At 44.5% G+C, this 26,203-nt stretch overlaps 1 protein-coding gene across 2 annotated transcripts in view; it reads right to left on the bottom strand.

The window, feature by feature from the left end:
• PDPK1 (3-phosphoinositide dependent protein kinase 1) overlaps nucleotides 1-25,602 on the bottom strand; it is a 57,496-nt gene extending 31,894 nt beyond the window's left edge. For both annotated transcript variants that reach the window (XM_066576329.1, XM_066576330.1), the window contains exon 1: nucleotides 25,473-25,602. In XM_066576329.1, the coding sequence (XP_066432426.1) occupies nucleotides 25,473-25,496 (24 nt within the window). In that variant the 5' untranslated portion in view covers nucleotides 25,497-25,602. The remainder of the gene's footprint in view (nucleotides 1-25,472) is intronic.
• Nucleotides 25,603-26,203: the final 601 nt, after the last annotated feature.

Below are 26,203 nucleotides of genomic sequence, written 5' to 3'. Positions count from 1 at the left end.
CATTTCCAGCAACTATCACTCCAGTGTTCTAATGGTACAATGTGTTTGCTCATTGGCTCAGAAGGCTAATTGATGATTAGAAAACCCTTGTGCAAGCATGTTCACACATCTGAAAACAGTCTAGCTCGTTACAGAAGCTACAAAACTGACCTTCCTGTGAGCAGATTGAGTTTCTGGAGCATCACATTTGTGGGGTCAATTAAACGCTCAAAATGGCCAGAAAAAGAGAACTTTCATCTGAAACTCGACAGTCGATTCTTGTTCTTAGAAATGAAGGCTATTCCATGCGAGAAATTGCTAAGAAATTGAAGATTTCCCTCAACGGTGTGTACTACTCCCTTCAGAGGACAGCACAAACAGGCTCTAACCAGAGTAGAAAAAGAAGTGGGAGGCCGCGTTGCACAACTAAGCAAGAAGATAAGCACATTAGAGTCTCTAGTTTGAGAAACAGACGCCTCACAGGTACCCAACTGGCATCTTCATTAAATAGTACCCGCAAAACACCAGTGTCAACATCTACAGTGAAGAGGCGGCTGCAGGATTTTGGGCTTCAGGGCAGAGTGGCAAAGAAAAAGCCATATCTGAGACTGGCCAATAAAAGAAAAAGATTAAGATGGGCAAAAGAACACAGACATTGGACAGAGGAAGACTGGAAAAAAGTGTTGTGGACGGATGAATCCAAGTTTGAGGTGTTTGGATCACAAAGAAGAACGTTTGTGAGACGCAGAACAAATGAAAAGATGCTGGAAGAATGCCTGACGCCATCTGTTAAGCATGGTGGAGGTAATGTGATGGTCTGGGGTTGCTTTGGTGCTGGTAAGGTGGGAGATTTGTACAGGGTAAAAGGGATTCTGAATAAGGAAGGCTATCACTCCATTTTGCAACGCCATGCCATACCCAGTGGACAGCGCTTGATTGGAACCAATTTCATCCTACAACAGGACAATGACCCTAAACACACCTCCAAATTGTGCAAGAACTATTTACAGCAGAAGCAGGCAGCTGGTATTCTATCGGTAATGGAGTGGCCAGCGCAGTCACCAGATCTGAACCCCATTGAGCTGTTGTGGGAGCAGCTTGACCGTACGGTACGCCAGAAGTGCCCATCCAACCAATCCAACTTGTGGGAGATGCTTCTAGAAGCGTGGGGTGCAATTTCACAAGCTTACCTCAACAAATTAACAGCTAGAATGTCAAAGGTGTGCAATGCTGTAATTGCTGCAAAAGGAGGATTCTTTGACGAAAGCAAAGTTTGATGTAAAAACAATGTTATTTCAAATACAAATCATTATTTCTAACCTTGTCAATGTCTTGACTCTATTTTCTATTCATTTCACAACGCATGGTGGTGAATAAGTGTGACTTTTCATGGAAAACACAAAATTGTTTGGGTGACCCCAAACTTTTGAACGGTAGTGTATACATATATCATCTGTCAGCACTGATGTGAGGTCAGTGCTGGGGAACTGCACAGCAGCGGAGCAGAGAGTGGAGAAGGCAGACTGGCCGACAAGTGAAAGCAACAGGCTTGCAGATGTAGCGCAGGCAACAAGCAAAGCAGTGGGGAGGCGAGCTGAGGGCTGGGAAAAGGGAGACGGACAGCGACAAGGGACAGTGACAGCAGCAGCGAGGATGTTACATAAGGGCCAGGGACCACATGGACAGCAGGGAGGCAGGGAGAGTGACAGCAGCAGCGAGAAGGTGAAATCAAGGTCGGGAGCCGAGAACCAGCGCAGCGCCGAGTGACAAAGCACGGAAACCCGGGGGAAGGTTAGTGGGCTGCAAGGACCTGAACAGGAGCCAGCTCGGCAGCCAATCAGGAACAGGGGGAGTCACCGGCCTGTCAATCTTGTCTCTACCACTACTTCCAGTGGTGATAAGATACAATAGTACCTCCTAAGGATAGGTCATTAATAGTTGATTGACAGAAATCAAAAGATGGCGACAGAAAGCACTTTTTTTTTTTTTTTAAGGCATTTTATTCTTTTTAAGTTACAGTAAATAAAAAACACTATATGAATTTGGTTACATGAAGTTTGGATTGTCTTTATATCAAGACATACAAAACTGTATGAACCGATAAAAAGTCAACAACATAACTCAAACCGTAGGGACCATAGCGAAGTATACAGAATATATGTAATAGACAAAATTGTGATTTGTAAAAAGTCACAAAAAATTAGACATACAAACTATAAATTTGGTGTCCACGTAATCGTATGAATCCATGGAATAAAGAAACCATCAAGGAGAAATTCATATGCTGCCCTCATGGGAGTCCGGCTCTCCAATCATCACCAGTATAACACAGCCCAGAAGGCCCATGAGCCCGATATTACCCCATAGCATCTACCTTTACTTCAGGCCACCTAACATGTGTAGACTAAAATTTGCAGACAAGGTTTGCACTATACTAAACATCCCTGAAGATATCTGCATAACCAAAAGTGATTGCATCCCTAATGCTGGGTTCACACAGGGCGGGTTTGCCACGGAAATTCCGTGCGGAATTTCGCTGTGGCACATCAGCCTGTGGCCGCTAATCCTGGAATTAGCCAGCCATGTGGACGAGATTTGTCAAAAATCTTGTCCACAAGGGGCGGACAATACGTCGCGGTAAAGTCGGCGCTGCGGCGCGGATTCCCGGGACACAGCAGGTCAATATTTTTTTTCCCCCGTTGCGGCCTCGCTCCTCTTTATGGGAGAGTCGGGCGCTGCAGAAAAGCATGTGGCGAAGCCTCTTCAAAACCTGCGGCTGAGTGCCGGCGGGTTTTTCACTGCGCTTATCCCGCGGAAATCTCAGTTTTTCGCTGGGAATACGTCTCATGACCCCAGCCTAATCTGTATATCTCAGTGTGTGCAGATGCTAGTTACCACTAAACTACAGCGATATGGTAAGGGGACTATGAGCAGCACCCCATGAATAATTGGGAATAGTCTCTCACTGGGTGCAGTGGCTTCTCCATGTAAATGCACCAAATCTACTAAACCATACCCAATTAATGACAGACAGCTGCAGTCATTATCCTACTCAAGGGCACCATGAACTACCTGATAGGGTCCCTTTAAGACAAAGACAGTTATACGAGATGAGCGGGCTGTATCATAGTTTCCATTCTTATTAATCCTGATATGTACACAGAGAAATAAGATGTCTGGCACACAAGATGTTTTCACAGAATTCCAGGTTACCCTTAAAAGGGATTTTCCACCATCGGCCTTTCTCATCGGCATTTTTATTTCAGTTGTTCCCCTAAGAGCCAAACACTGAAAGCGCCAGATACAAACTGCACAGGAAGGATCCCAATGAGCATAGTGGAGTCCGTGCGTGTACCGGCATGCCACCCGGCATATTCCCAGACAAAACTTACAGTATGGTGCTCCACTTAAGCCCCATTTACACGCAATGATTATCGCTCAAACAATGTCTTTTGAGCCATAATTGTTACATGTAAATGCTACCATTGTTTGCTTTTCGTCCGAATGAGGATTTTTAGACCCCTTTTACACAGGACAACTGTTCGGCAAACGATCACCGACACTCGTCCCTGCATGTACTCGCTCCCGTGAGGTTGCACATAAGCGAGGATCGTTGGCTCGCAATGGGGCGGCTAGAGAAGATTGCACTTCTCGTCCTCGCTCTCCCCCCACCCCTCTCCATTCACTTAACACAGCGGCTGTTCAGTACTAAATGCTCATCGTTCAGGCTGCATAAAATCCGGAACTGTGAGTGTAGACAGCAGCCGTTCAGTACTGAACGGCCGCTGTGTTAAGTGAATGGAGAGGGGTGGGGGACAGCGAGGAGAGAAATTTCCTCCAGCCGTCCCAGCCCCCTGCTAGCCGCTCTGTCAGAGAGCCAGTGATATTCGCTTTTGTGCAGCAGCACGGGAGCGAGAACACAAAGGGACAAGTGTCAGGCATCGTTTGCCCGCCATTCGTCCTGTGTAAATGGGGCTTAAGTTAAGTTTAAAATACGGTGCTAATAGGCATTAGTGCCCATTAGCAGCGTATGCAAAATGATTGCTCAAAAAGTCATTCACCCTATCTTTGAACGAATTTTGAGTGATCATATTTGCGTGTAAATGGGCCTTTACACCGGGATTTCATGCCAGAAACGCTGATGCAGATGTGAATATGACCGAATAGCATTTTCTTTTCTTGTATATATTCTTAGTACACCACTACTTAGAGGTCATTGAATTGTCCTCTCAAGGAATTGGGATGCCTATTCATGAGATAGATAGGCCGAACCCAACAATGTCAGCTGCTCATCCAATGTGTATGAGGGGCTTCAAAATCTTTCCCCAACGGTAGAGGTTGGCTTTATTGTCGGGAGTTAAGCTGCTGCCGGAGGTGTCCTGCTTCGGCTTGCTCCCCGACTACATACACAACAAATGCACGCTCGGCGAAGCCAAATATGCATGGGGGACAATAAAGATGGCATAAAAATAAAGATGCGACAGAGGCAGTTATTCCATGTGTATGGGCAACCTTAGGCTGCTCTTGCATATGCGTTCAGAAAATGCATTTTACTGCAATTTCACGCTGCATTTGAACGCATGTTAGTGTTTTTTTAACGCACCCCATCAATGTGATGGGTGATGAGATGCATTAACACGTGCAAAACTAGAGCAGGCAGCACTCAAATATCACTGAGATAGAACGCCTGAGTGGCTTCTCGCTCCGTGTACGCAGCAGTTGCTGAATATATGACTGCCTGTTTACAGTGCATGAAGGCAGGTGGCTGGAATGACACTTCGTTCACTTGGACGACAATTGCTCAAGTGCAAATTAAAATACCGCATCATGTCATATTTTTGTTCGCTTTTATGGCAAAAAAAAAAAGTCGCTCAAGCTAGCCAATTAATGAGTTACAAAAATAATGTGTTCTGATCCATTTTTAACGCGAGTAACCATGGGGACAATAATAAAATAAATTATAAAGAAAACCAAAAAGTACACAGCCTGTACATTTAGGTTTGTGTTTTTTTTTTTTTTTTTTAAGGATGCAAAAATCAAAAATTGCAATCACCCATGTGAATACGGCTGTAGTTGTAGGTTTACATGTAGCAAGAGAACTGCAGATTTTCTGGAATGGAAAATTCCACACAAAATCCACAGCATTTCAGCAAAAGACAAGTGTCAAGATACACATCATTGGTGCGAAATTTGACTAGAAATTAGCTGTATTTCCACAGCCGATGTCAGAAAATGTTATGCTCAGTTCACCTCCATTAGTCTCCGTGCTTTCTTCACACGATACCTGGCGGCCTCTAGTGAGTGCAGCGCCGCTGCTCAGGTGATGCAGAATTAGCCACATCACCTGGTTAGCGGTGCTCAATAGAGGTTGCCAGGTGGCGGGGTGTAGCTTTCAGAGATGAGGGGGGAGTGTTGCACCTTCTGAAATCAGCTGAGGGTATGCAACCATTTATCTTGATGCAGTTTTGGATGTGGAATTGCTGTGGAAATACTGCAGCTTTTCCGCTACGTGTAAACGTACGCTAAGGGTGTATTTACATGGGCGATATTTCCATAGGAGTTTTGTTTTGTTGCTATTCTTGTGAAAGGTCCATCCAATTCAGTCAGTCATTCATTTGACAAAATTGCTTTATACCCTATTCTTGTGCGAGTCTAGGACATGTAATGCGCAGTGTGCGGTGCGATGCAAACAGCGCACAAGAATATCGTGTAAATAGAGCCTAAGCAATCCTCTATAAGGTTTGCACTGCTCAGCTATCTGCGCTCTGAACTCCAGGCTGATAACTACACCAAGACATTGAAGCAAGTCAGAACAGGTTATTGAATTATGGAAACAGTGAGGAATCAAACCGCAAAGTACATTAGGAAGTTACATAACTTTATTAGTTCTGCACACCGGATAAAAAGATGGATCATGTGATACCCAAAGGCGGTCAACTATGTATAGATGATATAAAGGCTTTGGGGAAAGACACAGTATTAAATCTGCTATGTATACTTGTAAGTCCCAGGAGAGCGTGTACCCCCCACATACACTGGGAATACCCTACTGCAAGTCGTCTCTGTAGTGTCAGCTAGTGAAGTATTCCCCAGAACATATGCCATTGCACGGGTTATAATATGCAGACATAGGATTACAGCTCACCACAATAAATGGGCATCACAGAGCCGCAGAATGATGCAATGCCTCTGCAATAGTTGAAGTAAACAAGCTCTTTGTGATACACCTGTACCAGAGAAAGCGGCATCTCCGTAAGGTACAACGTGAACCTCCACTCCAAAACACACGCAGGTCTGAGCAAATCCTCACATAAACACAGTCTGTATATGGCCAGCTAATGGAGGCTGGAGAGAATACAAATGAGTTACACGGATCCCCCTAATTGGGGTATATGTGCTCATCAGTTGTGAAAACAAAAGTTGAAACTATTGAAAGATTTGTTCACATTCAGCGATCATCATTTGAGCGCTCGCTAGAAGCAGCGAATTTGGGCAATAATCGCCCCACGTGGCCACCAACAGGGCACTGAGCGAGAAAATTGTTCACCTGTCGGAGTTGCTTGGTTTTTAGCGACTCCTGTTTACGGTGAATGTAGGCGGACGGCCAGAACGATCCCAGCTGCTCCACCTCCATTCACTTGAGTACCGAGAGTCAGGCGGTAGTCTGTGGGACGGCTGTCGGACGTTTATGCCATACCATTTAAAAAGGTACGTTTAACATTTCCTCAGTTAAAATGAACAAGCAGCAGAGCTCCCCCTGTAAAGGAGGCCGTACACCTGAGGCCGCGCTCACACACGGTCTTAGCAAAAGCAGTGCAATTTCACATTTGTTTTCCTCCGCAGCTCCCTGCATCCAACAGCGTGATGGATGAGGAGGTGCACTAAATCCTGAAAAATAGAGGAGACAGCGCTCCAAAATCAAAGACATTGAAATCAATGGGAGCGTTACACCACTATTACCGCGGTATTCAAAACGCTGCGGTAATAAGCACCTGTGTGAGAGTGGCCTCAGGGGTCATTTATGTAGGCGAGTGCAGTATTGGACTGCAAATGGAAGGGGAAAACAAACAAACAAACGCACCAATTAAAGCAATAGTCCGTTTTCTCATGCATCTTGAAAAGCCTGGGGAAAGTCACCTGCGCACCCCAACAGTGGGGTAGGGAAGGAGACAGATTTGCCATGGAATTTACGTGCAGATCCTCAGCACAGAAATTCCATGACATTTACAATAGCAACAAAGTGGATAAGAGTTTGGAAATCTCATCTACAAGCTGTGGAAATAATCTGCATAAAACCCGTGCGGAAATCAATAAAAGGTGCAGGATTCAATTCCGCGGTATATTAATTGTACCGCTGTGCACTTCACCTCTTCTCAATGAGGGGATGAATTGTGCACAAAGATGTGGGATAAAACATGATACAAATGCGGTTTGGAGGCGGGCATTCCACTGCGGATCGGAAGCAGAATGCCCACTTTGAACATTCTGCTGCATTCAGCCCCAGTGTGGACCAAGCCTAAAGGCTGCCCATGGGCAGGTTGGATTCCGCATGCAGCATTCACGAGTACCCGCTTTTCTTTAATTTGCGCTGTACATTTTCCTCATGGACATGCGAAGAACAGATTTTTAAAGTCCTGTTTCAATGGAAGCTGTCCGCGCATAATACATGCAAAAATGGAGCATGCTGCGATGATTATTCATCTGTTTGTCATTGGTTTCCGCTCGTGTGCGTGAAGAATCACTTTTCCATAGCAGGCTATGGGAGTTTTTGCTGCAGAATCCGGCGGACGCCCGCTCTAGATTGCACAATGCAAATCCGCCCGTGTGCATGAGGCCTTAGGCCGGCTTCACATGGTCGCATTTGCTTCCGTTTGCTTGCATTCTGTTAAATTTCCATTTTTTGGATGGGGAAAAATACTACAGCATTATTTTTCTGTCAAAACAACAAAAACACACTGATGTTTTTGTTGTTTTAATTATTTTTTTTTTTTTTTAAATCCCATTGAAATCAATGGGGAAGAAAGAAAATTTTTTTTTTTCTTCTAGTTTCTCTCCACTAAAACCAGAGCAGAGGGCTGGAAACCCTGAACTGACCCTAGGCCCAATGTCCACAGGCGGATTATTAATTGAATCCGCACAGGACTCCCGCAGGTCTAGCCCGCCATAGAGAAACGTTGAACATCCAACCTTCATTTAAGTCCTGCGGATTTGATTTTAAATGATTTGCAGTTGGCACGTGCGGATAGGATAATAAATCACAGAATGCTCCATTTTACCGCGGATCTGGCTCCATTCATCTCTATGGGAGCTTAGGATCCACACGTGCTTTCGCAAATACATTTAAATGCATTTGCAGATCCGCTGCGGATTTGAAGGTTAGAAGCAATTACGGAGGTGGGGTTGAGAATTTTTTTCTGCACGGATAATCCGCAGTGCATCAACATACAATCGCACAGACAAATCTGCAATTCATGATCTCCCGCAAGATAAAAACAAAACCACATTTTAAGATGACCCGCAGTGCATCTGCTGCGGAAAGCCGCATGAAATATCTACGCGTGCTGTGGACATGAGGCCTAAGGCCTCATGTCCACGGGGAAAATCAGGCCCGCTACGGATTCTACATGGAGAATCTGCAGCAGGTCCCTCCTGCCCCGCGGACATGAGCGCTGAAAATAGGAATTTAAAAGAATTTACCCATCCGGAGCGGTTCGGGAAAGTCTTCTCTTCCTCACGGCCGGATCTTCTTTTTCGGCCGGCGGATGAACTCGTCACGGATGCGGCACGTCGCCGACGTGCCGCGCGCATGCGCCGGGCACATCCGCCGAGCCGAAGCAAGGGAGATGCGGCCGTGAGGAAGAGAAGACCTTCCGGTCCGCTCCGGATGGGTAAATTCTTTTAAATTCCTATTTTAGGTCTCCCGCGGATCCGGACGGCTTCCATAGGCTTCAATAGAAGCCCGCGGGAGCCGTCCCCGCGGGAGACCCGCATGAAAATGGAGCATGGTCCAGATTTTTTCATGCTCCATTTTTTTTAAAAATCCCTTTTATTGACCATCCGCGGGTATTTATCTACCCCGCGGGTGGTCAATGCATCCCTATGGGGTGCGGATCCGCGGGCAGGAGAAGAGTTAAAATCTGCTGCGGATTTTAATTCTTATTTTGCCCGTGGACATGAGCCCTAATGCCTCCCCCATACACACGTAGTTGTACAGCGTTTAGCGCTAAATGCTATACAACGCTCCCATTCATTTCAATGGGGCTGCTCACACAAGCATCAAAACGCAGCATCTTTAATGCTGCACTTTGACAGCGATGCATGTTCTATCTTTTGCCGTTTTCAGCCCTGCGTCGCTTACAGAAATGAATGGGCAGCGGTTTCAGCACTGCTGAAAACGTGGCACAACTTGGTACCACATTTTTTTGGCAGCGCTAAACGCAAGCGCTAGCTGCACTACCACAAAAAAAAAAAAGCCACACAACCACAACAGAGCTCCTGGCAGGCAGCCGGGCACTTGTCAAGTCGCCAAAGCATCTATTGTCAGTGACTGGGATTGAAATCCCCACCTGGCAGCGAGATTGTTCTGATTGGTTCAAGAGCGCCAGCTAGGGGACGATTGATTTTTTTTTTTTGCCTCAGCATCCTTTGACTGCTGAAAATGCAGCCAAAATGTAAAACAAAAATGCATGACAGCGCTGCTGAAACAGCAGTAAACGCTGCATTTCTGCAAACGCCTGTGTGAGGGAGGCATCGCGCAGTAGATCTGAGCTGGTCAGAACTATGGTCACACGACTGCGGAGAAGAGGCCAGGAGTTTCAGATGGAAAAGAATAACTAACCAAGATAACACTAGTTCACTTATACATACACTGCGGGATAGCTGCATAACAAACTAAAACAAGTCACCGGAGTGGCCCCTTAGAGGGGCTTTCTGGGACTACACTGATGCACTATCATCAGGATAGGTCAATAGATTCTCAGTGGGCTTCCGCCATTCAGCTGACTCAAGTCCCATTTACATGCAACAATTATCGTTCAAAAATTCGATCAAGCAAGTGAAAGTGAGCAATAATCGTTACATGTAAACGCCAAGCCATCGTGCACCATTCGTTCACTTGTCGCTTACCGACGAGTTTCATCCTGCATAAAAATAGTCGTTAGGTTCAAATAGCAGCTATTCAGTCTTTCAAACGACTTATGGGGAGGGGTGATTGTTTGCCCAGTTAAACAAATTAACTCATGCTGCAGTAGACAATGGCTTTTTCTTTGCACTAATTAAAAACCTCCTAGCCAGAGATTCTTCGCATATACATACACACACGAGCTAACATATACAGTGTTTACACAACGAGAGAAACGGCGAGGATGCCAACCAATTATCTTTATGCGTAAACGCTCAACCTATTAAAAGCAAAAAAAGTCGTTGAGTCGTTCATTTGTTCAAATGACAATCGTTGCGTATAAATGTACCTTAAGGAGCACCTCTGCTTCTTCTCAGGCCTGTGATGTCACATACATTGGTCACATGGCCCGAGAGCAGCTCTGACCCATTAAAGTGAATGAGACTGAACCGCAATACCAGGCACAGCCACTATACAATGTATGCAGCATATTCCCACCAATAACTACTGATGACCTATCCTCAGGACAGGCAATTAGTAGAATACTGCTGGAAAACCCCTTTTAATATTAGGGCTCCTACACACTTGCGATGGCGATATTGCTGTTTTGTTTTTTTGTTTTTCCTTTTTACGCCAATGTCAATAGGACTTTCTACTGTTAAAAACGAAGCGAACAAAAATCGAAAAATACAAATGTGTGATGCGTTTTTAACATTAGAAAGTGCTATTGACATTTGTGTTTAAAATGCACAGCGATATCACGATTGCTAGTATGAAGGAGCCCTTAGCGTTTTGATTTATGAACACTCTCCTATTAGAGAAGGCTCAGGGGTTGGCAATGTTGCTTTCCAACACTGGGTACCTGGCTTCAAAAATCAGCCTAGAGGAAAAAAACCATCTTAAAAAGGGGTATTCTAGGCTTTTTGAACTGATGACCTATCCTCTGAACATAAGAGAAGCGTGGCGCTGCCCATTGATTTCAATGGGGGTTAAGTCTGCATTCCCACTCCTGCCGTGACCACCGATGACAACGTCCAGCCTGCTCCACTTGACAGCAGGCCGAAAGAACAGCTGATGGATGGGGGTCCTCATCTGCGAACACCTATCCAATCAATAACTGATGGCCTATCTAGAGGGTAGAGAATATCCCTTTAATTAGGTTTCTATCCCTCTACCTGTTTTTTTGTGGGGTTCCTCTTGCTCTCCAACTGTCCATAGTGCGTGTGTGAGAGATAGGAAACTGGGAGGAAACCTAATGCTGGGTGAAAAATCCTGCACCCTGGTAGGACTGAAAAGTATGCCCTAGTGCAGTAAGCCTAGGGTGAATGTCTGTGCCATGTTCTGGCCACCCCTGATTTTTTTACTGGGTGACACATGGCACAATTTGCATATTGCATAACTATTTTCCTATATATCGACATGCCCTAGGTAGCAGATACTGGCAGGACAAGTGATATCTGTATGTGTAACCAGCAAGGCGATACTACATAAACACGGCTGCTGTTCCTTATGCAATGAACTCGAACAGTGAAATACTTTGACAAAGAAAGTAGAAAAATTGGGTAAATTATCTTTGGCATTTCTTGTGATGTGGAAAGTAGCATCCACTGATTCAGTAAATTCCTGAGGGGGAGAAAAAAAAAAAAAAAAAAAAAAGCGCAAGAATTCTAGGTCGCATACCAGATACTACTCACACACCTATCAAATTTCTGATACAAAGGCCAACAGGAACTTTTATTACGTGTCAGTCAAGGGTGAGGGTTTTACTGCTGGACGACAATTATGGGAGAAAACAACTGTTGGCTTTGTAATGGTTTCTTTTGACTGCTACAAGAAACGCGTTTCATTAACCTCAGTAATGACTTCATCTTGTTTATCCTTATGCAAGAAAGAACAAATGATGGTAATCTACTTGATAGGCTTTCGTAAGACGCCTTAATTATATATACACACGCTACATATTATTGCTACCAAGGAGTACCTCGACATGTACATTACAAGGCGCCTACAGAGAAAACATATGTCCTAATAGAATATTCTCTCTACACCATTAAACCCATAAGCTTTAACGCCCTAAAGGGTTTTTGTGATCGCAGATTGAGCCGCTGAGGGATACGAGGTTTCATTGCTGGCAGACCCTTCGCTCAGGTGTCACCTTCTGAGAAGCAAGAACAGAGGAAGTAGCATCACCATTCTGAACCCCTAGCATTATGGTGCCCGGATGTGAGCGCTAATACTAGGAGAGTGGGCAGTGGGCTGCAGAACTAGATCACACAAGTTCCTTCCAACTGCAACATAGATGGAACTCAGACGGAAAAAAATGACCCCTTAATTTCTGTGCATTTATTTACATGGGCAATTTTTCGGTCGGACCGAGACTCCAAGATAGAAAAATTGCAGTACTGGTTTTTCGGTGATATCATCCATTATTTTTCGTGGGAGCCAAAACAAAAAAACAGGTGCGATTTATTATTTTGCAAATTGAAACAAGCGATTTTCACGTACTGGGTAGAGAGAAAAAAAAAAAAACCACATGTTAAGCACCACATTTTTCTTGCAAAACCCATCAGAATCACAGGTAAAATCTCATGTTTCCGAGTGCGATATTGGTCCGAGTTTGTAAATGTATGTAAATATATCTTAAGGAGGATTGAACTTGCAATTGTTTGATCGCTTATATCATATACTGCAATACTAAAGTATCGCAGTATATGGTTTTTCAGCAGACATTCTACTAAGACAAACCACAGGCTAGTCATTACAGGCAGAAATACATGGCAGCCCTGGGAGGGAGAGGGGGGTTACCTTAACAAAGCCCTCAGTTACCATTGCAGCTGGGCTGTACTTCACAATCTCAATGTGGTTGAAAGGAGGGTGTGGTGTTCTGACCCCCAAATGCCATTGCCAGAATTTACAGGGGCATTTAAAGGGTTAACAACTGTGGTCAGCATGAACTCTGATTGCGCCTGGTGTCAACACTCAAATACAGCCGACACGATCAATTGTATGAAGTGGGCTCAGCCTCCGAGCCTGCGCCTATTAACGCCATGCGCCTGGGATGTAAATAAACATCGGTGGGTACTAAGGGGTTAAGGCGATCCCTTTTCAAATGCAATCCTATGCAGTGATCAGCTGATTGTCACAGGTCTTGCTTCTATAACCCCAGTGATCAGCTGCTACCAGGAGGGGGAAGACATGTCTGTTGGAAAGAAAACGTACAAAAACCATTCAAATGAATGAACAGGTCTGCATAAATGATAAGCGATGAGTTTAACCATGACAGTGCAGTGTAAATAGCAGCCGTTCAGTATTGAACGGCCATTATGTTAACTGAATAGAGAGGGGCGGGGGAGCGAGAATAGAAATCTCCACCTGCCGCCCCGCTGTGAGCTAGGGGTACAAGCTCCCGTGCAGGTGCGGGGGATGAGTGTCAGGCATCGTTTGCCCAACATTCGTCCCATCTAAATGGGGCTTAACTCTACAATTCTTTTCTATTGGTGGCTATGAAAGTTCTAATTATCTAGCCACAAGGGTAAAAAAAAAGGGAGGATTCTTAGAATCTGCAGCATTTTGTTCATTCTTGACTTGCTTACACAAAAGGAAAGTAGTTTTAATTGACCAAAGGGATATTCAGGAAAATAGGAGTCTGCTGAATCCTTATGAACCAATAGCATCAATAAGATCTCGCATTATCCAAATGATGGCGTTAAGGACCACCGCCACAACGGTTCATAACATCATTACACAAATATACATCCTGAAATACTCTTCATGATCATTAACATCCTCCAAAAACTACTCTATACCTCAAGAACACTGCTAAGGGGTTACATAACAAAGCTTGCTGGAGCTCTCCAGAAGAGTACCTCGTTACTTAGGTCACCAGTCTCAAATCAAAAACATTGAAAGTGATTTTAGGGAACGCAGCTGGCTGATTGTGGGTACACTGCTGTTCCAAATTTACTACAAAATATTCTCATTTTGAGAATTCCTGAACTAGAGACCTGAAGTGCTGTGGACCATCTCTGGTAAAACCCCGTCTGAACTTCATCTTTCCTGTTACTTAGTAGTCTTTTGATGAGCGCTGTAAGGCCTCATGTCCACTGGGAAAATCAGGCCCGCTACGGATTCTACATGGAGAATCTGCAGCGGGTCCCTCCCGCCCCGCGGACATGAGCGCTGAAAATAGGAATTTAAAAGAATTTACTCATCCGGAGCGGGCGGGGAAAGTCTTCTCTTCCTCACGGCCGGATCTTTTTTCGGCCGGCGGATGAACTCGTCACGCCGGCGGCACGTCGCCGACGTGCATGCGCTGGGCACATCCGCCGAGCCGAAGCAAGAAAGATCCGGCCGTGAGGAAGAGAAGACCTTCCCCGCCCGCTCCGGATGAGTAAATTCTTTTAAATTCCTATTTTAGGTCTCCCGCGGATCCGGACGGCTTCCATAGGCTTCAATAGAAGCCCGCGGGAGCCGTCCCCGCGGGAGACCCGCACGAAAATTGGAGCATGGTCCAGATTTTTTCATGCTCCATTTTTTTTTAAAATCACTTTTATTGACCATCCGCGGGTATTTATCTACCCCGCGGGTGATCAATGCATCCCTATGGGGTGCGGATCCGTGGGCAGGAGAAGAGTTAAAATCTGCTGCGGATTTTAATTCTTCTTTTGCCCGTGGACATGAGCCCTAACAGCACAGCTGACAGTGTCCACTTATTGACGGTTACTAGGGAGCATCTGACAAAGTTTTAGATGTCAGTGTAAAGTTTGTCAGGCTAGCATTTTATTTACATTTATAAGTTTAGAGAAAAAAAACAAACTATCATTGTGCAGACAACACAGGTATAGTAAAATGTATTCTTAAAGCAAACCTATCAGCTAAAGGTTTAAAAACAAATACTGCAATTACAAGTAAAAAGTCCACAAGTTTTTTTTTTCCATTATTTTAGATTGATGCATTTTTTTCTATTCAAGTAGTATAGAAAATACCCACAAAAGGTGTTATAGAAATGCCTTTTTCATTTGCAATTTTCAAATGTTCTTCTAAAAGGCTTTTTTTTTGTAACATAATGGAGTTTACTACTCATTCCTTCGTTTTCTGCTGACATTCTTTCATCAAGTAAAATTCTTGGAAAAGTTTAAACCACCTAGATTTCAATACCTTATTAGTCTATTAGCAAAAATGATAAGATGTCCATATCCAACAAAGTGCTGAGAATACCATTCTGCCTATTCATATTGACCTAATAAAGCATGTATTCAACAAAAACACAAAAATTGTAAAAAAAAAAAAGAAAACAGAAGAGACTGATGCAGTCGCACCTCCAGTTTCATAACATATCAAGAACTCTGCTCTAGGTAACTATTCGGAGGTGAATAATAAGGTCTATTTCTTGAACTTACAATTTTAATGTCTGATGCAGAGTAACATTTTTAACCATTAGTAATACTATGTACATAAAAACTAAAATATAGACTTTGGGATGTCTACGACATTTCATTATGGAAATATTTCAGTAAACAAAGCTCATGAATTAACATCCTTTGATTTTCCCCCTTTCCTCCAGATAATGGAGATTTGATCAATCTCCAGCACGTGGTTATTTGTAATGAAAGGCCCTTTGTGATCTCTCACAATTCAATGTTTCTTAAAAAAGAAGAGTCATAATTTGTGGTGTGCAGAAAATAAGACACCTGACAGTTTTATTTATAGTCTACATCCGATTTCACATGATTTGCCGGATAGTTATATATCACTCCTAAGACTGGTGATCAGTCACAGATTACAATTACTAACAGTAGCTAATTGTTATTTTCTTAGTTATTTAATTTGCTTTATTCACTAATTCTCTACATTTTGTAAATAAATATTCTCCAACCTATCAAATAAGTCATTATTTGAGAAATTAACAGCAGAACTCTTAATATAGTAGAAACAAAAAAGGTTCCATTAAATAATTAAAATAATAAATTAAAGTTTCAATGAAATTTAAAACAGGGAAAAGACTGGCAACTCCAGACACACATTCAGCCGATACACAAAAACTGCATTTTCCAAAAATTTTATCAAAACTGCAAACCCCTAACATCAGCTGTAAAGGCCAATTTACACGGAGCAAAAAATAAATAAATAAATAAATAAAAAAATTTAAAAAAAACTCAAAAGCGATCTTTTAAACGATAATCGCTGCGTCTAAATGTGTGGCCATCGTGCACTGGTTGCTGATCGCTAAATTCAAGCCAGCCTAAAAGTCATTGTGCGGTCTATCAGCACACTGAGTTCTCCGCGGGTAGTGCTGATAGCATTGTTTCAGCTATTTAACCCGTCGGAAAACAAAGGAGCCGAACGCAGATAAGAGCCCTCCGGCTATTAACTGCTTTCAGCTAAAGGCTTCATTTGCACGCTAATAAGCTATTAAGTAGCTACTTAATAGTTTTTGCAAAATGATCGCTCAGAGCTGTCACTCAAACTGTCGTTTGAGCGATCTTTGAGGGACCATCGCTCCGTGTAAATGGACCTTAATACTTTTTAGAACACACATTTCAACTACAAAAATATAACAAGACAGATGTCAAAAATACAAAAGAACAAATTGGTTTTAAATATGTATTATTTTAATTAAATGTATTATATTTCTATTCAGCTTCGATTTTTCAAGAACAGCAGACAACCTATAACTGATGCTTTACACAAAGAAAAACACAGAAGGATGTTACTGAAATAAGGAATCAAGCGACTACAAAAAATTTTTTTTAGTTACAGTGACTTTGCTTGTAACTAAACAAGGGGCAAATAAAACAAAAAAAAACAAAACAAACAAAAAAAAATCATAAAATGTAATGCCCTGAGAGCAAACAAACTTTAAAATTGTGTACCTAATGGTAACAGCTACTAGTAGGGAGCTGGTATAAAATGCAAGCGTTATTAAAGTGGTTCTATGATGCAACAAGAGAAAAAAAATCTTAGATTTCTCCTAAACAATACCATTCTAGTCCATGAACGGTGTCCCGAATTGCTGGTCTTGGTGGCATCTCATTGGACTTTTATAATGTGTTTTCGTAGATGACTTTAATACGAGTTTGGGTGGGTGAACCACTTTGAAAAGCATTGCATCCAGACATCCGATGCCTGGAACATAGCCCCAGCACATCCTGAAGTGTAGAGCAGCGCGGGACGTGCCTGCCTACCTCCACTCGATTCACTTTGATGAGACTGCTGGAGATAGTCAGCCATCTCTGGTGGTCCCACTGAAATGACTCAAGCAGGGCTACAGATCTGCCAGGGCTGTGTTTCAGGTATGGGCTGTTGTAAGACAATCCCCTTAAAGGGAAACTTCACTTTTAGCAATACAATCATAATATATGATACCCTCATGTTAGATAATCCAAGTAAAAAAAATATATTTGATAAGAGCTGATTTAGGGACAATAACCGAGTCGGAAGCAGAAGTGGTAAATATTTTGTGAGTCAGTTAGATCCTCCAAGAAGTCTGTGTGATTTTATGGGAACTTATATAGACATAACTAGAATGATTTGCTAGCAGCAGATTTTACCCGCATTGATTACCAGGCTCTTGGGCTCCTCCAACCTTCGTATACACGTCTGTGAATAGCAGATATAGCTAGGAAAAGATGCAATGCACTCGGATAAATCCTTCAGAGCGGCAGCATTCAATGAAGGGAGACCCCCAAGTGGTGGACATTAATCTATGACACTCATATGCTCTAATAGGGTGTTACAAAGTGGGACTGCTATAGCGAGACAATCCCTTAGGGAGGAATTAATGGGGTTACCCAGTAAAATTATGTTATTCTCCCTTCACAGAATAGAGGAAAACTAACAAGATTGGTGGGAATCCAACCGCTGGGACCCCAACCAATCCAGAAAATGTGTTCCGGTATCTCCCACAATGAACGTGCAACCGCGGTTGCATTTATTGTGGGCGCTTCAGACCCCCTTTACTTGATTGTCATGCTCTAGAGGTCTCCTATGTGTATTGCAGCCCCTTCCCTGCAGTGCAGCCCCTGTCTGATGCTCATCAGGCACCATCCTGAGTCTGAGATTTTTTTACTTCCATTTTCAATCTATTCCATGACACATCAGCATACCATTAGCTGAGGTTATACCAGTTTTCCTTGCTGGGAGGATAGTTTAAAGCAGTTATCTGGCAATTTAAATTTCTTACCGGAACGTGAAAAGTTGGACCCATCACATCCGACAGGAGGTCACGTGGTATTTCAGCCTCCACTGTCTGTGACGTCATAAGAGAGTGACAGGAATTCTTCTATTGATTAAAATAATCAATGTGAGCCCTGCTCTGCTAATCCACTTCCTGCTGACAGGATGCGGAATAGAAGTACGACGCTCCCATTAATTTTAATGGGGGTAAAACCAGAGCTCCTACTTTCTCCACTGTCGACCAGCTGATCAAAACAGGGTCCCAAGTGGCGGACCCCCATCCATCAACTACTGATTGCCTATCCAGAAAATTGGCCTCTTTTCAACTGATGAACTGACAACCCCTTTAAAAATTCTGCCTATAAGTCTATGGGTTGCTTACACACGCTAGCCAATAGACATGGAATACATCTGTTAGGTCATCTATCCATACAGCTGTATTTGTTTCTTCAACTATAGAACCACTTTTCCTAACTAAAGTAATGGACCACTTGGGAGTCCACTGAGATAACCTTCCTTTATTACATCACATGGCATTTATTGCCCATATTTGTATACAAAACAAATAAGTAACGTTTCTATGGTAGATGTGCAAGCCCTGTCCTTTCAGCATACAATTTGCATGAGTAAGTGTGGGCCTATTCTGTATGCTACTCGGCAATGCAAAACAAATGTGTTCCTCTACTGGAATGACCCAAACAGGAATTGAGAAGAAAAAAAAAAAAAAAAAAGAAGCATCTCATATGCAGAGTCCCACTTGTAATAATACTGCAGAGGTGCCATGACGTGGAGAAACAACTTTCTAAAAAGGGGGAAGTCGAAGAGAGGCTTTGAGAGGTGAGGAAACAGAGATCACAAGGCTGGGATTGGGTTTTTTATATCTACTCTTTTATTAAAAAGGTCATCCAAGTATGAAAATTAGGGGGAAAAATAAATAAATAAATAAAAAATAATAAAAAAAACCCACACACAGGACTCCACCTTGCCACGCTCCGCAGTCTTTTTCTACCACCTGACCGCTGCAGCCAGTCAGACACGGTCTGTTCTCCGGCTTTAATACTGGGAGTCATGATGCCAGGTGAACAGCACATAATCGCTGCGGCCTCTGATTGGCTGCGGACAAGTGGTAACTGTTCGCAAACCAAGACCAGGAGGATTTCAGCAACTGCAGAGAGGACAGCCGAGTACTCTGCTTCTTTTATTAATACCTTTGTAGCCATTTCAAAATTTTCAAAATTTGGACGATCCCTTTAATATAAATAAATAACTTTAAAAAAAAAAAAAGTGATCTGGCAAAGTGAAGCAAATGTCACAATGTACATTCTAGAACCCGGTATACATCCACAAGTATTTACATGTTGCCATAATTATCCAATCCAACGCCTGCCATAAACGTGGGAGAGAAACTAGGAGGCAACTTGGCAGATGCCAACAGCACACAGATTAGCAAATTACTTGTCTCCTAGTATCCAATTAATGCAGCCTTCGCCGTAAATGACAATGCACTTGTGAATGACTTGTATAAACCACAGCAGTACTCCACGCACCATTCAGTAAAACGGCTTGTTTACCACGCTGACTCGCTTCCCATTTTCACTCCCCAGAAAGGGAACTTGGACGACGTTTACGAGCTCGAGAGTAAAACAAATAAGAATGTGCACAAAGCTAACGAGTCAAGTTACACCCGGTCACCTTTAACAAGGGTTCCTTGCACTTATATAAATAAAGTTAAGTGAAATGAACATGACGTATGCGTGCACAACGTCATACCAGGCACATATTCGGTAAACTATTTTCTGGTAGCAGGCCTAGGAAATCACAGCTGTCAGGAGGGGGCAATTGGGAAGGAAGGGGTACGCGTACAGAGCTCCCACATACTGTCTATAGATGCATTATGGCCTCCCAACATCTGCTATATATATATTTTTTTAATTTATTTATTTTTTAAAATGGCATGTATACTCATCAGGCATCAAAGCGGTTTTCCAGGACCAAGATACGTCATCAATATCCCATCAGTGGGGGTCCACTACTCAAAAGCCCCACTAATCAGCTGTCTGCAGTGCCCACAACACTTGGACAAGCGCTGTACATTTAACGGAGGCTATGCCTGGTATAGCAGCTCAATCACATTAAGGGTGCATTCACACGAACGTATATCGGCTCGGTTTTCACGCCGAGCCGATATACGTTGTCCTCGTGTGCAGAGGGGGGAGGATGGAAGAGCCAGGGCCAGGAACTGTGCTCCCGCCCCCTCTCTGCCTCCTCTCCGCCCCTCTGCACTATTTGCAATGAGAGGAGGCAGGACGGGGGTGGGGCTAAGGTCCGGGAATTAGCCCCGCCCCCGTCCCGCCTCTCCCCATTGCAAATAGTGCAGAGGGGTGGAGAGGAGGCAGGGAGGGGGCAGGAGCTGAGTTTCTGCTCCTGGGCTCTTCCAGCCTCCCCCCCTGCACATGAGGACAATGTATATCGGCTCGGCGTGAAAACCGAGCCGATATACGTTCGTGTGAACGCACCCTAAGGCTGCCTGTCCACAGGAGTAGAGGAGAGCTGACAGATCTCCGCACTGAGCCTATCTGACAGGCTTACTGTGGAGAATTGTGGCAAAAATCAATTTGCCGCCCGCGAGCGGAGAATCACAATGATTCTCCGCTCGTGGACAGGGGGGCTGCGCTTTCCATAGCATTGCCACGGAAAGCGTTTATTGCGTTCCCCGCGGCCAGATTATCACCGCAGGGAACGCAATGAAAATTCGCCTGTGGACAGGCAGCCTTACTTAAATGAAACCAAGCTGCACTTAGACCATGTGACCAACAAACATGACATCACAGACCTGGGAAAAGCTGCAGACGGACTCTTCAATCAGCTGATTGGCAGGAGACCTGAGTGACAAGCCCCCTACCAAACTGATATTGACGACCAATCCTCAGGATCTATTGATTTGCTGCAGATTTTTTTTTCATGGCAGAAAATGTGTCATGTGTGAAAACACCCCTTCATTAAAGAATAATATAATAATAATCTTTATTTGTATAGCGCCAACTTATTCCACAGCGCTTAATAGGTGCCAGATGAGAACAGAAGTGTACTCAGGGACCTTATCGGGCTCTGCTTGAATAATGAAGGCCTGTAAGACCGCCCCAGGGTTCCATCGGAATTCCATTTTCAGGGATTTGGAAGGAACCCCACGAGGGAGAGGCTAACGTTATCTGAACAGAGCCTTATGGAAACATATCCCCAGGATATGGCATAAGTAATGTCTGCTGGGGGTAGAGAGGTGTTCGCACCTCTGGGACTGTCACCTACCACAAGAAAGGAGGGCGTTGGTCACAGGAGCTGCGATCTGTTTACAGTTGGCCAGCATGAGATTGCAGCAGCCAATCAATGGCGATAGTGGTCACGTGGCATACACCTGGTATCATGCCTCCTATGGTTGAGCGGTGAGGTCAGTAGTACAGTAGGTGGCCACCGACTGGCTGTAACACTCACATGTTCACTGCTTGTAATCAAAGACCAGGAGGACTGCATGACTGATAACTCGCCCGAGAAAGAACAGGCAATTACTGTCTTCTATACTAATCGCAGCTGATTATATATTTATATAGATTTTTTTAATTGGATAACCCTTTTAGTATAATTTTTTTTCAACCCCATACAATGTATGAGATCTCTACCATCCTTCCCGTTTACATCCACCAGACCTAATACTTCTTACAGCTGAGAGTTTGCTACACTTCTATCCAGTCTACACAACAATCTAAACAGCCTGGGCTGTTACACTGTAACAAACTATCAGAACAGGAGATAGATTTGTTCCGCTGATGGATTTAGCTCACAAAGAACTAGCCTGGATTGGATAGGAGCAAAGCAGACTCCAAGCTGTGAGAAGTATCTGGACAGGTATTCAGTTTTTAGGAATGTTCCAATTAACTGACAGCAAGCAGAGCTCTTGCAAATTATGACAAACTGAAACTAAGTATATGAGAAAGCGCTAGAAATTTTTCTTTTATAATGATTAAAGGGGTTGTCTCGCGAAATCAAGTGGGGTTCAGCACTTCTGTATGGCCATATTATTGCACTTTGTAATATACATCGTGCATTAATGATGAGCCATACAGAAGTTATTCACTTACCCGCTCCGTTGCTGGCGTCCCCGTCTCCATGGTGCCGTCTAATTTCAGCGTCTAATCGCCCAATTAGACGCACTTGCGCAGAAGGGTCTTCTCCCTTCTGGTCGGTCTGGGCACGAGCGGCGTTCTGGCTCTGCCCCCTTCTACGCATCATCGCGTAGCTCCGCCCCCGTCATGTGTGCTGATTCCAGCCAATCAGGAGGCTGGAATCGGCAATGGACCGCACAGAGCCCACGGTGCACCATGGGAGAAGACCCGCGGTGCATCGTGGGTGAAGATCCCGGCGGCCATCTTGGAGAAGGAAGAAGTAGGAAGAAGTAGGAAGAAGTCGCAGAGAGAGGATTCGGGTAAGTAAAATTTCATTTTTTTAATTTCAACACATCCCTTGCGTTTGTCCTGCGCCGAACAGGGGGGCCTATGCAAAAAAAAAACAAAAACAAAAAAAAACACGTTTCGGCGAGAGACAACCCCTTTAAGCTTTATTTATGCAAACTAAAAAAGCCTTTTAATTCCAGAGCCAAAAAAATATATATGGAAACCCCAGGAGTTTTAGGTTTTTTTTTTTACATTTTTTTTCCTCTCTACCTTTGTTTGTCTTCTACCATGCTTTTGCTCAATAAACCTGTTATATCTACAGTCAGCAGCAACAACATTATCGTATTCTCCAATATTTACTTCCTTCAAATTGGCATTTTGCAGAGAGGATATGCTGGCCCCCCATGTTGACACTTACATTGGAAGACCTCACGCTGGCACAGTAGGGTTAATAGTATTTTCAGCACATAAACTGCAGCATTTACAGTAGAAGCCATGTAGGGGGATTGAACAAATCTCATTCACAAGGTGTGGAAAAAATGCACGCAGAGACTGGAGCGGACGGACATATGCGGCAGATTGTAAGAGGTGGCCATATACCTCCAACAACCAATTGTCCAACAGCTGTTTGCCCCGGCTACCCATACACATGAACCGTCAGCTCAGCTGAAGATTTGTCTTTAGACAGTTAAATGGGTTGTCCAGGGTTAGAAAAACATGGTTTCTTTCTTCCAAACACAGCACCACCCTTGTCCATAGGCTTGTGTGTGGTATTGCAGCTCATATCCATTGAACTGAATGGGAGCGAAGCTGCAATACTATAAAACAAATACTATGGACAAGGGTGGTGCCGTATTTTATTTTTTTTTTTAACCCTGACCATTTAAAGCAGTTTTCCAGGCATTTACTACTGATAAGCCATCCTCAGGATAGGTCATCAGTAATCGATCGTCAGAGATCCACCACCCAAGGTCCCTGAAAATCAACTGATCTTCCAGCTGTTGTCTGTGCGGCCGAACCAACCATCCACATCGGTGATCAGAGCAGGAAATGTAATAGAAAGGCTTCGCTCCCATTGAAATCAATGCCTTCTATTACACTTCTGGCTCCAACTACCAACACGACTATCTGTCTCCACTGCACTGACAGAGGATCAGCTGACCAACGGACATCCAGAGCATTGGACTCCCGCTTATCAACTGTTGATGACCTATTATGAGGATAATCAATAGTAAATGCCTGAAAAAAAAAAAAAAAAACCTTTAGGCAGCTTTGGCTTCAGCCAATCTCTCTCTCAAAAAAAAAAAAAAAAATATATTTATTATGAATTGAAATTTATCATCAATGCTCCTTCTTTCCTCGGACATGTGGGGAAAGTTGAGCAACCTCATTTACCTTAGAGAGTCGTCCAAGCCCACTTATCGGTTGGTTCAAAAGACTGAACTCCAATGTGTATGGGGTGTAAAGGCAGTTTTTTTGGCAAACACTAGATGATGACCTATCTTCAGTTAATAGCTGGAGACCCACCACTCAGGATCTCCCATGATGAGCCAATCCCTCAGCCCACCGTCACTGCAGTGGGGCTGGATGTCGTCATAGGCCAACAACAACAGAAGTGCCATAGCTGGCTGAGATCAACGGGAGTGACACCGGTGTGGGAGGCGGAAGTACTATATCCAGCTTCAGCTCCCATTCATTTCAATGGGAGTGACGCCAGCTATGGCACTTCCGCTGCCTTTCCCTATGCCAGCGGGCAGGAAGAGCAGCTCATCACCAGAGATCCCGAGTAGCGGGTCCCTGGCGATGACCTACTGATGGCCTATCCCAAGGATTGCTCAGACATAATTATTTTGCCAGAAACCCCCCTTTAAATCTGCAGCCTGTCAACTGCTTGCAATGAAAACTTGAAATTTGCTGAATATTTGTACCAAATACGGTTTCCCAGAGTGGAAATATCTTTTTTTTCCCAAACATGGCAGCCTAGGAGCAACAGAGGTCAAATATGTCTGCGGTTTCCATAAGGAATCCTCCCGCGGTGTCAGAGTAGCCTAAAGAACGGTCCCACCGGCGGCATTTCAGCCTACGACACCGCGCAACACGTAACTGAAGCCGCCATTGTGGAAAGCCGCACTGACACCCACACTGCCTCCTGCGGATTTTCATGCAGTATTAAGCCATTTCCGATTCCGCGCGGACTTAGGAGCGTAATTTTTTTACGCTTTGCGGTGCTTCCCGCAGCCAAATTCCGCTCGTATGAAAAGGTCCCACAACAGGACGTAAACTACAAGCTGGGGTCACGTGCGACGGATTACAATAAATAGCTAAAGGTCACCCCGCGGCGCACGTCCGGCCCGTGACATCGCGCGTTCGGCATTATTTGCATCGTAACGTCAAGAAACGGTTTTTGTAGACATATTGCGTCTCGTTTATCAGTCTATGCAGTAGCTGTGGGGTCACCAGGGGCGAGGCTACAATCTATAGGTTACTACACGGTCTGCCCATGCACATACGGTGTGCTAGATACAGGTGTGGCCATACTGCCAGCTGGCAGCACCTCCTCTCCATGTGAGGGCAGCTGACAGGCTGTGGGCACAGGGGCAGATGCCCATCCTTACATGTATGGAGGGGAGAGGCCTGCTGCCGCCACTGCGCACACCTCTCTCTCTCCCCACCGCCCCTCACCAAAGCCCCTTATGCCCTCCCCAGCCCCGCCGGTGCCCGCCCGAACCCCTAAGACAAGACTGGCATCTCACCACTTGGCTAGTGGTCCTGGCCATGGCCTTCTCCCCCTCTCCTCAGATGGCTTTAAGAATCACACAGCAGCCAACAGTAATGGCCGCCCGCATCGTCTGGAGCTGACGTCACTCCACAACAATGTTCGTGGTGGTGAAGGGAGGCGCGTATCGCTAAGATGCTTCTCCGGATTGGCTGAGGCTGATCTATATCCGCCGGTGATTGGCTGACGTGGACGCTTATTACCACACGCTGGCCACGCCCTTCTCCGCCTCCTCCTCCTCCTCATTCACAGAAAAAGCGTCTTCGTTTCCTTGTTTGTTTCCTCCATTTTGCAGTGAGGTTGTGCGGGGATGGAGCGGGCGGCTCACCTTGTCCTGTCAGCGAGGACAGAGGATAAAAGGGCGCCTTCCAGCTCCTCCCCTCACACCGTGCGCTGACAAGGCGCTTCTGACAGAAATACAATAAACATGTCTGTGTCTTCGAGTCCTTGAGGTGTCCTTTTTCTGTCTGGGTGACGAGCCATATGGTGGGCATGACCTGGGCCTATCACCCAGCTTTCCCGGGCTCCTGACTGGAGGGGTGGCCTTGTAAATAATTGGACTCTGGTCTCTGACTGGATCTCATGAGCCCCCAGTGTCTTTGTCATTCGGAGACCTGGGCTGTATTCAGGGCGGGAGTGCGACTTGTCAGCGGTCGTTTTACGTGCGTGTTTTGTACTCTTTTGCGCTACTTTCACGCAGGCGCTGCA

The sequence above is a fragment of the Eleutherodactylus coqui genome, chromosome 8, assembly GCF_035609145.1.
Source record: "Eleutherodactylus coqui strain aEleCoq1 chromosome 8, aEleCoq1.hap1, whole genome shotgun sequence".
Classification (NCBI taxonomy): Eukaryota; Metazoa; Chordata; class Amphibia; order Anura; family Eleutherodactylidae; genus Eleutherodactylus; species Eleutherodactylus coqui.
The sequence above is the reverse complement of the archived record's forward strand: the minus strand, read 5'-3'. Positions and strand labels throughout refer to the sequence as shown.